Source organism: Sprattus sprattus (genome assembly GCF_963457725.1).
Source record: "Sprattus sprattus genome assembly, chromosome: 10".
NCBI lineage: Eukaryota > Metazoa > Chordata > Actinopteri > Clupeiformes > Clupeidae > Sprattus > Sprattus sprattus.
Window position 1 is genome coordinate 15,237,971 of NC_137908.1, and position 17,519 is coordinate 15,255,489.

A 17,519-nucleotide genomic window follows, 5' to 3' on the forward strand; every position below is an offset into this window, starting at 1 on the left:
CTATGTGGGACGATTGAGTCTGTGTTGCAGAGCTAAAAGGCAGAAAAGAGTCATCATTCATTTGGAGGAATGTCCGTTGGGGTCTGGTTTAAGCCTAGTTTGTAAGTATTTTTAAAGAGTTAGTCCAGGATTAGTCCTGGGAATGTTGCCTGAGGGTCAAAATGGCTGGAATTCTATGCTTTTCAGCTGGAGTCTTATCTTTTCGGGAACGGCTCTTCTATCTCTATGCCGTTGCCAAACTTCTGCTGATTTGAGATCAGTGGGACCCACCCCTTCCTCACCTCACGGAGAGGTAGCGTTGATCCACAAGCTGATCAGCAAGCAGTCGTTTACTGGACTGGCCCGTAATTTTAGCTGTATTTGAGAGCTCTTCCATGTGTGGTGCTTGTGTGCCCAGTGTGGACCTGAAACGCTGCAGTATAGCGCGCAGAAGTAGTTTTTTTCTTTTTTTGCACTGATTTGATCGAGGGGAGTCTGCTGACATGTAGAGTGGGGGCCAGGAGACTTCCTGCGAGGAGGACGCTGCACTTGATGAGTTTATGCTATGCTGTGTCTGAGTCAGAGAGGAGGGGCGAGAGCTCTGGTTAGACCCATTGGTGTACGTGTATGTGTGTGTTTTGTTTTCAATTAGTTTATCTTCCTCGTTACACCCCTCACCCACCCTCCCTCCCAACATTGTGAGTCAAATGTATAAAATGGTGACTGTAAATGCTGCAGTTATATATGAAATAACACCTAGTACAGAAATTGTTTGCAGAGTTTAATTGAGAACATAAAAAAAGCATCAGAATTTAGGAATTCAGGCATCTGAAGAGGAATATATGTGTTGGCACTTCATAAAGTTGCTGTACTTGAGTAGGGAGTTATATGAAGTCATTTTTTTTATGTGTAAGATCTGGTAAAGTTAAACCCCAAGTCCTTATCGCTGTTGTAGCACCTGTTGTATATAACAGACATTATTTTGTTTATAAAGCTGTAATTTAAAGGTTGTACATTTTTTTTCTGTTATTTTTTCTCTCTCAGAGGTTTGTGGTTTGTTTTTGAAATATTATAATAGAAATAAAAAAAACCTGATGTGCTCCATTTGTTGTCTCTTCCCCTTCCTGTGTGAACTTGTGAAAAGCACATGCTGGCCTGAGCAAAGTCCTTCTGATTTTGCGTCCGACTTTTAGGTAGGTTGATGATGACATTAGTGCTTCCTTGATTCAACTAGTTGATAAAGTTCATTGACATGCACTACCTTGTGAGTTGCGGATTACAAAAGAATCATATCATGCCGGTAAGACTTTGCATAATATAACAGCCTATCAACCACTTAGGCCAGCAGAAAGTGAGACTAACGTGCTTGGAAATAGATATGCACTTAATGATTTCAAATCAACAATGGGTCCCTATAGTTCTTACACTCTCAGTTGTCCAAATGTATCACAAGATTTATTTCATAAAATGACAGAGTATCATAAGGTAAGACTGAGGACAAATAATGTATTCACTTTCACTGTTTCCACATGCTCCCACCCATACACTCAGCATGAAACTAGTGGTCAACCCTACAGATAGCTTTTGAGTTGAGTAGGTCGAGGTAGGTACATTTACTGTATCCCCCATAATGTACATCAAGACTCTGAAATTATAGATAATAATGTATCTCATACCATGCTTCAGCTCTAGGGGTAGGCCCACTGGGTACTCACTTAATGAATGAGCGGCAATCTGATTTGATTAAGGTCTTTCTGGGTCTAAGTGCCCTGTAGCCTAGCCCATGGCGCCACGCTACACTTGTCTTAAGACGGCCCACTTGTGTAGGTTCACTAGCCCTTATTGTCTGAAATAGGCTTCTGTATTGCTGTCTATAGTCCTTGGCCTGTGGGTAAGGCTATGCTCAAGTCAGAACTTGCCAACTTGCCTTTTAAGGCACCATCGGAAGTAAGCATGCTTGTCAGAATTTGAGCTGGCCCATCAGCATAAGCACTAGGGCGAAAAAAAACAAAATGTTTATAAAAGCAATATTTTCAGTATTGATAAAAATGATTTTTGCCTTTTATCACTATATTATCAATACGCACCACTATGCAATGAACACACTGATACGAGGTTCCAAAGACGGGAGCATGGACACACTTGGCCTTTCAAGCTTGCAGTAAAACAAAGTAGCCATAAGACAGACATCCAACGTCTCTGTGTGAGTGAACATAGGATGTTTTGTGTGTATGTGTGTGTAGTGCAGGATATCCTCGATAGAGGTCTTCCCACAGCTGGGGTTTCCGGGCAGCAGAGAAGGCGACAGCAGGAAACTCCAGGAGGAAACCAGGGTGTTTGCGGAAGCTGGTGTGTTAAGAGAATCTGAATGATGGTAAAATGTCTTAGTTTTAGTCTCACCAAAATGGGTGAACAAATCCCTTGTTCCATGAATCCTCCTTTTTAGGCTTCTTGTGTGGCTAAATAAAGCAAATGCATTTCCTATTGCCGGATCTGGGTGGCAACATATAGCAAATGTAAGTGCCATCAACAAGTTTGGCCCCTCACATTTTGACTGCATTAACCCATATTATGAGATGGAAGAATATGTGGGCAAGTACTATTACATCATGCTAATAATAGTTAGAATTTCCCCATTTCTGGCCGCATTAAAGAGATCTCAAAGTCTCTATCATTTTAATTAGTGTAATTACTCTTCAATCAAATAAAACAAGACCACTGGATTGGTTCAGATGATTTTAATGTATTTATTGACACGTTAAGTTACTCTCCCAAGCACTTGAAGTGAGAAGGATCATTGTACAGTCACATCTTTTCACAGTATTTATTACAGTATAGATCTCCCTGTACCCTCCCCTTCTCTCTTTATCCACTTCCTTCTCCACAGGCTCCTTGAAATGAAGGCCTGTCAGACTGACTGGGGAGAGCCTGGACACTGCTAACCCCTGATCAGCAGATTGCGAGTTAAACAGCTCCCTCTAATGGAAACACGCTGCCACTACATCAGTGTCGGCATCCTACTCTGAAATGGGCTTTATAGCAGATTCAAACCATGTTAAAAAAGAGCGAGAGAAAAAAATAAGAGAACTTACAACACACACACACACACACACACACACACACACACACACACAGACACTCAGACACACACACACACAAAGAAATCCTGGCAGAGAAAAGCAAGTTATCAGTTAATGTGCCCCCCCAGAACAGTACATTCACTACAGGGATCCTACTGGAAATGCACTGTAGTCAGAGTAAGGGAGCCATTGTGGATTAGCATCACTTCTCAAATCAAAATGATTTTTTTTTTTTTTTTTTTTTACCGATAAGCACTGCAAACATGTTATGATATTCTAGTTCATGTAACAAGACTGTCATGGATTAAACAGCAATAATAAATATCCCCATAATTCAAGTGCCTTCACATAAATATTACATATCAAAATAGGTACATATCAAAGCATATTTTAAATAAAATGATTTGTATATCTACTCCTTCACTCAAAGCAGGCGCACCACCTTCATGGAGTGGCGTGTTAAGCCAATGTACTGAAGCACCCACACAGACCCTGCCCCTCCGACACTCCTTAATCATCACCAGAGTCCTGAGGGGTTTCATTTAGAGGTATCCTACTGAAAAAGAAACCCAACACACACGTAAGGCATATCTGATGTTTGTTATGAGCAACAACAGGATTTACTAAGTGTTCTGCGAAAGTTACTCTCAACTGGCCTTTGAGGGGATTCTAACCCATGGGAGTGTGATGTACATTGTTAAAGTGGTGGTATGAGGAGCAGTCAATTAGTGTTTTTTGTTTTTTTCTCCCCTCACCAATGCAAGGTTTGGAGAGATAATGCACAGAAACAGAGCCTACCTATTGAAGCTTGGGCATGGGTCAGACTTGACTAACATGGCCAATTTGGCGAAGACCTGCTAGAGGTGAAACATACACTACTAGACAAACTATAACCTTTGGTAAATGGATCACCCACTCTTGTTCTATCCCACCTGCTAACCACCGCTACTGGGTAAAAGCTATCCATACATCAACAATCTCCTCCATACTCCTCCTCATGCGTTCTTCATTTTCAGATTTAGGGTGTAAAACCCTGGAAAGCCAATAGCATGGCTGCATCCTGCTGAGTTTTTCCCTCGTCCACTTAAGGAGAGAACGGATTCATGACCGTTGCAAGAGTTTGTGGTTACATGCCCTGGGAGTGACTCACGGAAACGCAGCACGGGAGCCTCTCAATTATTCACGCTACCGTCGGAGAGACTCTCCTCTGCTATGAACACCTGCAGCTTCAGGTACTAAATAATTCACCTGCCGTCATGAAGTTTTTACACGCAGCCCCCAGACTATGAGCCATCAGGCAAGCTTTTGGGTTGTGACCTGCACCCATGGAATTGTGCTTTGGGGCTATTGAGGCTGGAGCAGGTTAATCATGGAATGCCATTGACACTTAGAGGGAAAACTTAACCAGTGATTGGAAGTCTATCTGCAAACTTGCAGTTTGTCGAGGGAGATTCACCCAACAGATTCAGGATTTTTTGGATTACAAACAGGAATGTAACATCCAAGGAATAAGAGAAATGCAATAGACAAATAAACATCCACAATCAGACAGAATTCTGTACAACTATCTGTATGAATGGCAAAGAAGCTAAAGGCCACTGCAGAGTATCTGAAGAGGGGAGAGCGAGTGGTAAAGTCAGTGAGGTAACTTTGGCAAATGCAAAACCCATTCAGCCTGATAAACATAAAGACTGAGGTAAACAAAGGTAGAGTCTGTCAGAAAGAGAGACAAATGAGACGGTACTCAAATTGGTCTGTGAAATGGGCTGGTGAGATTTTCAGCTTGAGTCTGTGAACATTTAATGGCTATAAGATCAAAAGTCAAACTTTTGCAGTCATCAATAAATAATGTGTGCCAAGAGTTTTGTGGTGTACCTTGCTGTGCAGGAATACTATGGTACATTTGTACACAGTCCAACTTAATATTATAGGCCATCAAACTTAAGAGGCCAGATTTGATTTGCCTTTTCAATCACAGAATGTGTATTTCGAAAATGTGTATGTTTGTGTGTTCGAATCCTAACAAAACCGGACTGCTGCTTGCGACGAGTCCTCCTGGGGCCTTTACCGCTCTGCTACCATCTCATCCAACAGAGCTGTTCATACATACTGCTTGTTCTCATAGAAAACACCAACTGATCTCTACAGTAGAGACATACAATCTAAAGCTGAGGCAACTGCTTCAATTTCTGAGCCTGAACTTCAGGTATCAATTACGCGAGATGGTTACATAACCGTTTTGGTTGTTTCTTTTCAACAAGGTCGCTGGGAGAGGGATCTGAGCAAGAAACAGGTTCTGACCGGCACCCGTCCAAATCCCTAGGAATCTCCCAGGGAACGGAGGAGAGGCCATGAGAGGAAGGAGGGCAGAGAGAGGAGAGAGGTTGACCGAGGGCAGGAGGAGGAGATTATGCTTGGGGGCCCCTCGTGATGAGTGGAAAATTAAACACAGCCTGGCCGGGTGATAACCATAAAAGCCGAGGATGTGGAAGCATTGTCTCCTGTTAGAGGTCAACAGAGATATCCTCACTGCTCACTGGTCAGGGAATGTTCTAGAAGAGTAGCAGGACAAACTGAGAGATGTGCCGCAACCGAAACGAGCTGCAGTATTAACCGTGCACAGGATCAGTACTGAGAATGCAAACTTGTTTGCAAGAGTACCATCCCTGGGATCACTGGAATTAAATGAAAGGAATTGGAATTAAAGGCAAAAAACTACCCATAAATGAATTGCTAAAATATATTTAAAAAAAAGCAAAACATGCTGGAGCAGAGCAAGCAAGCTTAAAAGTATTTGTTGTTGTTAATATTCCTTCTAACTCCACCAGAGAATCTGTGGGTTGATGAAAACTCCCACCAATAACCTCCATGACACGAGCTCCACAGCAAACAGCCTTACCACGCCGGCCAACTCATCTCACCACCGCAAAGAGTCACGGCACGCGGTTCCTGAGAGCTGCGGACACAGCTGCTAAGAAACCTGGAGGCTCACACAAGCCCTGGTGGGACTGCCCAGTGTAGGGGTGTGTGTGAGTGTGATTGGGCTCAGTCACTTGTTATAAATAAATAATTAGGAATGGTCCACTTTATACAACACACATGCATACCCACTCATACACAAACATATAACTTGTGCGCAAATACACACTCTGGCGAACTCTGTCCGGTTCTGGGTCAGTCAGAACATGGGATTATAGGGAGACTGGCGAAAGTAAGTGAAAAAGGTCTGAAAGAAGTTAGACATAAAGGAAAAAAAGGAAAGGAATTTGCATTTGACATGTTACTGATGCTAGGCTGCAGGATGGAGCATGAGACACGGTGTCAACCAGACCATTTCGCTTTGCCTGCAACCCCCCTTCCAAGCCACCCCTTAACCCCACAACACCCCCAGGAACATCGCATGGTCTGGTTGTTTGATGTCCGTTCTAGAGCCAGCCCCTTCCCTTCTGCGCCCCTGGCCAAGCTCACTCAGGGATGGTCAGGGCCATGACTGCTGGCTTGGTCTTGAAGTACTGATTGAAGCGGAGCACAGCATACCTGTCACAAACACACAGAAAAATGGAAAGAAAGAGGAAGTGGAGGAGGTTTACGTTGAATTCTTGTTGGTTGGCCTCTGTTTTTTTTTTTTTAGATAACTCTTTTGGATGGTAGATATTATTTAATGAGATTAACTAACTTAGTTAATTTACACATTTACTTATGAAACAGTATTTATGTTTGTTGACCTGTAGTGACTCCTCGTTTGTCACCATCATTAGCCCCACTGTGACAAAGACAGACACTTTCAAACTCGTGTCTGACAAAGATTTAGTTTGGAGTAGGGTGTCAAATGTTCTGCAGGCCACGCAGGGGGAAATACTTTGGTCATTCAGACCGATATACTGACAGAGGGGCCATACAAACTCACTCAAGGGCAAACTGAGCACCGTGATGAACCCGCCAAGGTTTTCATCTGGTTCAGAGGCTAAGAGAAGAAGAACCCCACCGGCATGCTGAGTGCTATTCTGTTGCAGCTGCACAAAGGCTCGTCTGAGGGCTCACCTTATTGTCTAGGGCCTTGCTGAAAAACGGTGACAGCGGCCAATACAAACCGTTCTTGCGCTGTGTTATTTCCAATGCATTCAGCAGAGATCGTGTTTCTACCATTAGCGTCCTCAAATCAGACTCTGTTGACAGCATCTACAAAACGAGGCGGACCTGAACTACCTAAGGCTCTCACAGGGGAGACTGCAGAGGTGCACGTCCACTAGTCAGCGGTGTAGTGAACCAACATGGAGTGTTCGTGAGAGTGACAGGATCTTTTTTGTTGGTGCAATGGAGAGGGCGAAAGGATAAGGGAAAGCAGGAGTTCTGGTTTTAAGTGAGTACAGATGTAGGGGTGGGGAGATGGGTAGCAGCAGGTGGTGAAGCTCATGTTGACTGACTCACCCAAGGAAGTCGAAGTCGATGGAGGAGTATTTGGCCTGGATTAGCGCCCAGAAGCCCCAGAAGAAGTGTGAAGCCTAACAGGGAGAGCCACAGGTTACCCCTGAATGTGCACGCACACACACACACACCATTGACATAAGAGCGCTCAAGCAACTATACTGTACTGTACTCAATTGACATATACACCTTTAAAACAGTCACCACATGTTACACAGAGTGTTAAATAGGAACACAGGTAACAACATTTCCCTAAACTTAGGGTCTATATGACTACTCTTAGTTGTATGCAGTGGTCTATGTATGTTTTAGTGCATTCCCGTGTCTTCTCTGGGTTTCTCTCCCGCTGGCTCACCAAGGCAAACTTGTTGACTTGCACGTAGAGAGTCTCCAGCTCCCGCTGACTAACTTCCTCTCCTTTCTTGGTGCAGAGCTTGTAGTTCTGCAAGTACGTGTGGAGCCATTCCAACTGCATGTCCCGGCTTGGGTACAGGCCAAAATCGGGCTCGCTCATGCCTGCCACACAGACATACACACACACAAATGTCACTGAAATATCCATTATTCATTCAACTATGACATCCATACACAAAAAAAAACTTTTTAAACGAACAAAAGCCATGTTTTGACTGACATATCCATCCATCATAAATGAATGTTGTTAACATACCAAAATGACCAAGGACATGATTTGATTCCTTACCAGCAAATTCATTGAAGTGGTTCCCAATGTCAAAGGCCTGGTAATTATAACTAGAATATTCATAATCTATGAACCGGACATGGCCTAAGAAAGGAGAAAAGGAGAAAAGGAGAAAACGATTCCCTGATTTAAATGGGGTTACAGTCTTAAACAGTTGTCTCTCAACTGGTGGGTTACTTTATTGTTTTTTAAGTTTAGATTTGTATGTGTATTTTATGGTTTGAATTCCATCAAATCTGGGTCACAACTTAATGACCATAGGAAGTTGTGGGTCCCAAGGCCAGACCAGTTGAGAACCGCTGGTGTAAAACGAAATCAAGCAGATTGAGATCATAACACCAGCTCAAACATGACATGACTGCACAGAGCCGGTACCTTCTTTGTCATTGTGGATGATGTTTTTGCAGAGCAGATCATTGTGGCACAGCACTACAGGCGAGCCCAGCTGAGACAGGTGCTCCTTCATCCAGGTCATTTCCTGTTCGAGCACTTCCTGGCTGGGAACTTCCTGTTGGATCCTGGGAACATAAACCATTGGTAATATTAACAATTATTTGAAAAAGTCATCTCAGTGACCATGAGCACTTCCCAGTCCCAATGCTTCCCAATCACGTGTAACCCCCAAACGCCCTGGCCTCCAGGATAGTGTATGGCGTTTGCATAGTTTTGTGCTTTTGACTTTCAGAACAGTACTTGAGAGTCTTGAGAATATTCCAAACATGCACCAACTTTATAAATGTACCTCCCAATAATTTGAAGTATATGCAATCGGTATAATTTTATAAACACACTATTAATATGGTCCATTTCAAATGTATCAACAAGGGCAAATGCAAATACTTAAAACGACTGAAGCAAAAACCTGTTGACTGTGGTGACAGCCGGAGAAGCTTTATTCATTCCCATGTGAAAATCAGTTCATGACCCACGTCCCACCAGACAGTAAAAATCATTGGTACTAGCACTGGCTGGTGTCTAGGGCTGTAAATACATCACTTATCCCCCGTATGATCCGTGGGCATGTATGTGACTTCAGGAACAAAGGAATGTGTGAAGCGGGAGCTTTGAGTTTCCTCTCCACGTGTGTGGCTGTTTAAGGCCAATTCAAAGTATGTGTATATAATCTGAGTGGGATAACGGTGTCAGGTTAGAAAAGAGGAAGCTTATTTTGTATGCAAGACCCTGCATTTGGGTGAAGCATTACTAACATCAACTGATGTATGGTCTGACAAAACCAAATACCCAACATGAATATATCACAACAGTAATGTTCCGTGAACAAACCAAATAAATAAATGAACATTGACAAATGTAATGTAAATGTAAGCAGTCCAATGCTTAGCCATGTAAATGGTTATGCTATACGAGCTAGTTGTGCACTGTTGCTGTGTTACTGGTCCTTGGGGGAAAGGGGTGCGCTGATGGACTGCTCTGGCAATTCTGATGTCCGTTGATGAGCCAGACTGGAAAGACTTAGTGGTTACGAGGTTGGCTGCAGACTTTGCTGTGCTGTACTGTTAGCTAGCAGACTTATGTTGCAGCTGCTCGCACTAAATAAACATATTTAGCTAACAAGGAGTCATAGGCAGACTCTTTGCATCGATGCCAGAAGAAAAGGGTTCAGTGAGTATGGGAGCCGGCATATAGAGCGGTGCAGGAATAAGACAGAATATGAGGAGTAAGAGAATATCAGAATAGGGGAGCTGAAGTTTTCTTGACCAGGTCAGGGGTGTTGTTCAGATGATATCAGATTATAGTTACAGTGACAGGAAGTATTTGGAGGAGAGGTGCGACTGTTTAGGTAATGGGTTATGTTTCACAGTAAGAGTTCCTGATAAAATCACACAATGAATGAATTCATCTGTGGAGTTCCAACTGTACATACACTATTTGAAGTCTGTTCTAGTGCTTGTTTATTGTTCATACTCACTTCATGTGAGCTGTCTGCATTCCCTCATTGAATTCTTATTTTTCACGTTCTGCTTTTACAACCAGTCATTAAGACGGGCAAGTCTCAGACAGTCTTCATGCAAAGAATGTTTGTATTTAAATAAAAAAAATAAAAAATAAAATAAAATAAAAGTGCTTGGGACTGTGTCTATTGTTTATACTCAGTTCATGTGAGCCATATGCATTACTACATGCTTGAGGGAATTCTTGTCTTTCAGGATCTGCTTTTACAACTAGTCATTAAGATGGGCAAGTCTCAGACACTCGTCATGCAAAGACATAAATGTTTGTATAAAACAATAAAAAATAAACTACTGTCTTAGTCAATCAAATCAGCTGAGGTGGGCAACATGGTCGGTGTCTAAACATGAGACAAGACATATGGAAGAGACTTCCAATTAGCTGAAAGGGAGAAGAGGTTTATTCCCATGACCCAGCTCAGCCAATCAAGACGCCACTCTGGTGACCACTCTCTCTGGATGCGAGTGGCTTACCGGTTAATCTTGGCGTCTGGTGAGCCCTTGTGTCCTCACCTATCTGCCGATTTGCTTGGAGCCGACCAGGAGTAAGACTGAAGGAAAAGAGTGACAGACTGTGCTCTGTTTAAGACTAGAGCCTTCTCTGACAAAAAAAAGTAAGACCACAACGGCCATTGATCTCAACCTGAGCACAATTACACAAAACCCTTTTAATGTCAAGCCTTTTCAGTCAGTGTGAATAGAAAGTTGTTTTGTGTATGGATGGATTCAGGAATGCTCAAGCAATTGGCACATTAAGGAAGTCTATCGTCAAATGAAAGGTGAGCAGTAATGGGCAGAGTCGCTGCATGGTTTAAACGAGAAAAAACAAGATCAACACTACTTTCAGGGGTTTTACAGCTGTTTGGTTTTCTGGTCAAGGCCACTTGTACCGAGAATCTAAGACGATACTGAGTTTTGGTGAGCTGGTGAGATAATGGGTTGCTTGGGTGCCAAACGTAGCCTTGCAGATAGGTGGCAGAATGCAAACATCTGCCCACTGTTCCACTGTCCTTTGGAAGCCTCCAGCACTTCCGGACCCCAGCATTGGTATGGCTGTGCTTATGTAAAAGCCTTATTATACGTGCTTAACCCAGTGGCAACTAAGGGGATGATTATTTCCACTCAACTGAGCATAAATAATCCAGGATACAGGGATTAAAAAAAGATATGTGTCTGAGCTAAATTCCTCACAGTTTTTCCCCCTCAGTTTTTCATTCATAACCCAAGAATGACATTTCAGGCAGGAAACCCTTAGAGCTGCAACACACACTACTGGTCATTAGCTCACCAATATTGAAGCCTTTTGTCTACCGTCATTTGCTTCACTAACATTTAATATTCAAACGGTTGGATCCTCTGAAGATTCTTTATGTATGTATCTGACCATAGACTGCTGACTTTAGCTGAATAATATTTCTTGACTAATACTGTACCATGAACTGGAGACACTTGGCTAGTCTTTCCTACACATTTCGGGTGTACTCTTTGCATCACGGAGGAGAGGAGAGGAGAGGAGAGGAAAGGGAATTCCCTGGGTTTACCTGCTGTTGGAAGCCTGTGCGGTGAATTCTGTGGCCACTAGGGAGAAGTACTTGCGCATCTTGATCCACAGGTTGGGTTTAGGGATGCAACCGTTGTGGGCGTGGATGGCATGGATGCGTGCCATCTCTCTGGCTATAAGTCTGGTCAATACAAGAAAATCGTCACACATCAACACAGGGTGGACAAAAGAATGACATCTACGGTCAGTATATGGTTACTACATTATGTTATAGTATCCAATAAACCATCAACTGCCGAAAAGTGTTTGCCTAGTCTAACTAAGAGAGCAGAGCGATAACATGATACAAGTCATGTGCTTCACTCTCAAGGATCTTCTTGTCAACAGATAAACATGTTCAATATGTTGAATAATAACACTAATGTTCTTTCTCTGTCATGCACACCACTGTGTATTTAAAGCAGCAGTCAGGAGTTTTAGTTGAAAACTAGTATCTTTCAAAATCTAAATACTGAAAATGCAGGCACAGTTAGCACTTTTAAGTGACTGGTACATTTTTGTACTTGTCTAGTCTCTGTTACAATACTGGATGCTAAGTTTCTCAAATCTTAGTCACCACCTGTAGCATTTGCTTTGTGGGTTGATGTTATGTGTGCACTTATTCACCAAGTGGGCTAGCGAAGCATGCTTTATTACTTAAACCACCTCTTCTCAGCTTCGCCCGAGTGGGTTGGGAGAGGATAATAGGAACCAGTTCCTTCTGAAAGAGCACTGGTTTACCTTCGCAGCACGGGGTCACGGACGTCCTGTGTGCCCAGGGCGTCACCCTGCATGAATTCGTAGCAGATGCCGTTCTGGAAGGAGCAGTAGAGCCGCGGGGCGCAGCCGTTGGCGTGGAGGACCTGGAAGCTTCTCAGCTCGTTGTCCCGGTCCACAATTAGCTCTGTGCGGTTGCCATAGACCCGCACCAGTACCACGTCCTCTGGATCCTCCTCGATGTAACAGCCCACAAGCTTGTTGGTTGTGCCGTCTGTGAAAGGCTGGAGCACAAGGAGGTGGGTATTCAGGCTACAGGGACAAAGATGACTATGGGCAGATCAGTGTTATAGGCTGACATTTGAGGTGGTTGTACTGGAATGACTGCTGTTTGATAAACAAAGCATTAGGCTGATGTTGTCTGAGCAACATAAAAAATAAAGGTTGCTGACTCAAGATAATCTGACAATACAGTACACCATAGACTGTTTATTAAACCCAGGTGACCCATCAGCCTGGTGGACTTTGGACAGTGACGAAAAGTGTCCCTACTATGACAACATTCACGTGAGATCTTATCTATTAAAGTATGACTTCACCACCAATGATTTAGCAGGCTGAGCCTCAGATATTCAAACCCAGTGGTATGTGTCTGGCCTACAATATGGTTCACATGAGTCACATGAATTTCATGAATTAGAGAGACCAACTCCATTCAGTTGTGATTGGGCTAGAACTCAGAAGCTGAACACAATGTACATGACCCCCCACCCACCTACCATGCATTACTGCCATTCCTGGAATGGTTTCATTGCGAGATGCCACTACAGGGCACAATCAGGGGCAAGACACTGGTGGGCCCCATACATAGAGCTCTAAGGCTTTTCTATCTATCTATTCTATGAGATGTAGGTCTTCTTCTTAAGTAATTCTTCAGAAATTACTGCATTCTAACATCACCTGATGACAGCGCTAAGCAGGAGACTGACGGACAACTGGTCTGGTAAGAACCACGTATCCTATGGTTGCTTTTATTTCATGTACTGTATAGAACCAACAGATCCGTAATGGAACTTTTCCACTGGCATGGAAAGAAACAAACCTAAACAGAGACTGTAAATCGCCTTTTTGCTCTTGACTGTTCTGTCCAGGTGGCTCAGGTGGTTTTTGTAAACAACTCAACCGCCCTCCCACCACCGGCGCCCCATTCTGCATTAATCGGCCTGGAATGTGGTGGTCTTCAGCCTCACAGTTATCTGACCCAATAATCTAATGACGGGTGATCCCTCTCTATGTGAGCAGGCTCGGGGGCACTATTCGCACGATGACGCCGAGCTCCAGGCCTAAACCCATAGCACAATGACAGCACTGCATTCCAACCAGTTGTAAACATGAACAGCCCTGCCAGACACGAGGGGGATCAGGGGTCCTGGACCACACGCCGCCCCTGATGGTAAACACCACTGCTGAGCACCCAAAAAAGCACCAAAACAATGCATACACTACTGTAACCCTGTCCACTGCCCCACCCACTCACACACACCCAGCCCACACCCCCCAAATGCATAGGCTTATACCCAGTCTTTATATGGGCCTGTCCCCTTAATATGGGCCTGGATATGCCCCTTCAGATGTGCCTCTGTCAGAATCCATCTACCTCAGCCCTTAAAAACTTAACATTTTCACTCTTTATTAGAATTAAGAGTTTTGGAGGATATCCAAGACTGTCCATCAGTTCAGGGAGGGGTGGTTTGAGGTGAGCAGTAGGACATCTTAATGAAGTGAAAACACCCTAGTGAAAGCAACACACATCTAACACTCAAAACTGGCTCTACTGTTTTTAGTTGTTATACTTTGAGCTGATATTCAATGTGTTCCTTAGAAGGTTACTACTTCGGCTTAGATGGAAATGGGCGTGTTTTATGAGCATCAACATCGTGCGTTGTGTACAAGGTAACTCATAGGCAAAGTAATAATTTAATTCATGATGCAAGAAAAGCTCACTTGATGTTTAACATCAAGGTTATACGAGTCAGTACATAGCAACAGGATAACTAGCATATTCTCTTAAACGCATCAGTTAAATGTTAAAACATTTAAAACGTAGCCCCAGTATACATATGTTCTTTGCCTTGAGTTGACGAAGCTATTTACTTGTAGGTTCGCATGCTTTACTTTTCCTATTTGTCATGTTGAAACGAAAGGCTTAACCTTCTCTAATACATCCATATTGAGGATGACTTAGACACAACAACAAATTATTTAATCAACCATAAGCTTAGTCAGTGTTACTCTACAGCATCAACTAACCGTACAGCCCATCCTACTCCCGACCAGTTTGTTAGTGATATGTCTAAGCATCGTAAAGTCTACTAGAGTCTGGAAAGAAATGTATTGTCAATAAGACTTGTGGGTAGCTGCAAGCTAATTGGCTGACTAATGCATGTACCCTTTCAGAGGACCAACTTAACGTTAAATGACGATAACATTGGCTTGGGTGCAACTGCTTTAAGTTCCTCAGTGCTGACGTCTCATATGATCTTTTCCAGCTGGTGATGAAGGGTGTCTCTTCCTAGCTAACCTGTCTTAGTTCGAGATAACAAATGAGCTGCTAGCTTCCTTAAATGACGAAGTCGAGACTTACACACCCAGTGTTACCGGCTAACACAAGAAAACCGTCAGGTCGAGCCATTGTAGTTTTCTAACGTAGCAGACTGAGATGCGTAAATTCGTTAGATTGCGAAGGTGAACTGGCTACTTAAAAAATAACGTCAAACGACTCAGCCAGACACTATTTGCAACACAACTTAGCTATCCAGCTAACGTCAGCTAGCCGCTAACCCACATCGTTACAGAAAACGTCAAACTTACCTTGGTCTTTACGAGCTTTATGTCCCACGCTGGTCGTAGTTCTTTTATTAACTTCATGGCCCCACCGATAACATTATGTTCGTCGACAAATATTGGATATTTTCTTATTGCCGGTGACCCAACAGGCACGTGTATTTCCGTCTCCATTATATGTCCAGCTTGTGAACTAATTTCTCCCTCTGAATGACAGATCAGTTTCAGTTGGGTGACATTAAAATGATAACGGGCCACAATCAAAAAAAATACCAACGCCTTGTTATCTCTACTATACTGATGGCTAAAGTGCCACACGTAACGTTGTATTCTGCAAGATTTGATATTAAGTCAGAGGATTAACCTTAGTGCAGTGTAGCGAGCTAACGCTACTTAGAACTCACGGATGCTGCTTGTCGCTATGTAGCTGCTGCTTCTATCCTAGGCACCGCCCTCGCAGAATCATCCGATTGCTTACGGTGTGGTGGGTAGGCCGAGAATGATGGTTACGGTGACACGCCTATTTTCTTCAAGGCCGATCCTGAAGGAAGATGAGACCCAACTCTGTGTTTGTTATCTACATATTGTGAATATTTCCTTCCGATTTTCCTGGATTAACCCGTTCGATGTAACAAGCTTGTTGGTCGTGCCGTCTGTAAAAGGCTGGAGCACAAGGAGGTGGGTGTTCAGGCTACAGGGACTAAGATGAATAGGCAGATCAGTGTTATAGGCTGACATTTGAGGTGGTTGTACTAGAATGACTGCTGTTTGATAAACAAAGCATTAGGCTGATGTTGTCTGAGCAACATAAAAATAAAGGTTGCTAACTCAGGATAATCTGATACAGTACACCATAGACTGTTTATTAGACCCAGGTGACCCATCAGCCTGGTGCACTTTGGACAGTGATGAAAAGTGTCCCTACTATGACAACATTCACGTGAGATCTTATCTATTAAAGTATGACTTCACCACCAATGATTTAGCACCACCAATGCAGTCCTTGATTATCCTGTTCAACAAATACTTTGACCGAAACCAGGTAGCCTACATTTACATAGGCCTATATCAGCATCTGAGATGTGATGAACATAAAACCTTTGGAAATTATTCTGATCACTCATACTGGCAGGTAGAGGGCAGTATGTCCTCTACTTTAAGGCAGTGACAACATGTGGAAAGTGGGCCCTGGCTTTAACAGGATCGTATGGATTAGTAGGCATGTATATCATGGCAATCAACTCACATTTCCATTACTAGTTATACATTTGACCGCAGGAGTCTTAGTTAAGGTCTGGAATCTGATTTGTGCAGTCTCCTTATCACAATAGCCACCTGTAACCCCTTTCATTCTAGCCTGACGATTTGGGCTGGTATCCAGGCTACTTTCATTCTATAGGTTAGTGGGAAGAAGGTTCTCGGAGTAATAACATTAACCACACAAGTTTGTGATTTGATGACGTGGAAGCCAAACAAGCCAAACGTGGAAGCAAAACTGTGTGAAGATAGCAATTCCAAGAGACCTTTTAGAAAGCGCAGTGGAGGAACAGGTCCAGGCCAAGACGAGCCAATGGCAAGGCAAGCTGTGGGGCTTAGATTAGTCATGAGGTTACAGTGGCATACAGATATTTAATATGAGGGAATACTCAGATCTCTTCATTGCATAGAGAACTGTCCTCCTAAAAAAAGCTAAAAGGGGAACAAGACTTGGTTCACTTTGAAAGACACAACAATTAGGCCTTGATCACTTATGTGCCTTTTTACATAATTGAAAACAGGCTTCATGAGGCTGTTTGACGACTCAAAGCTTCAGCTTCGAAGAGTGAGAGGGGATGTTTGAGTGTGGGTTCTCAATAAAGGATCGTTGGCCATCCTTCACTAAAAATCATGTTTTGGGAATGTTGGGGGGAAACATATTGTATGCATTAAATATTATTACTAAATCATATTATAGCAAAAGACAACAATCACATTTATCTAAGAAACATCAGTGGTGTATGTTTATGAATGAGAACGTGGAAGACGTTGAAAAGACCTTTGACTTTGCAGTGAGCTGGACCAGCTGTCTAGATCAGTCATAGGAGTACAGGTTGCAGGAAGGGGATGGAGATGCACTCCAAACATGTTATATCTGAGATCATTAAAGACATGACTGATAGGCCCAAAGTATGGTTTCAAACAGGCAGGTTACGTAAGAGTCCGTCCAATGGTAAGATGATCAGCCCATGGCCTGGTTTGTGGGCAAGGCCTCTGAAGGTAAG

General features: G+C 43.2%; 1 protein-coding gene across 1 annotated transcript; it reads right to left on the reverse strand.

The window, feature by feature from the left end:
• Positions 1–6,523: 6,523 nt before the first annotated feature.
• On the reverse strand, positions 6,524–15,432 carry etnk2 (ethanolamine kinase 2; the record flags this gene model as incomplete). The annotated part of the gene is made up of 8 exons (XM_080845435.1): positions 6,524–6,596; positions 7,488–7,561; positions 7,840–8,000; positions 8,188–8,271; positions 8,563–8,705; positions 11,699–11,839; positions 12,439–12,698; positions 15,286–15,432. 8 exons carry the CDS (start codon positions 15,430–15,432, stop codon positions 6,524–6,526), a joined length of 1,083 nt encoding a protein of 360 aa, XP_080701561.1.
• Between the last annotated feature and the right edge of the window lie 2,087 nt (positions 15,433–17,519).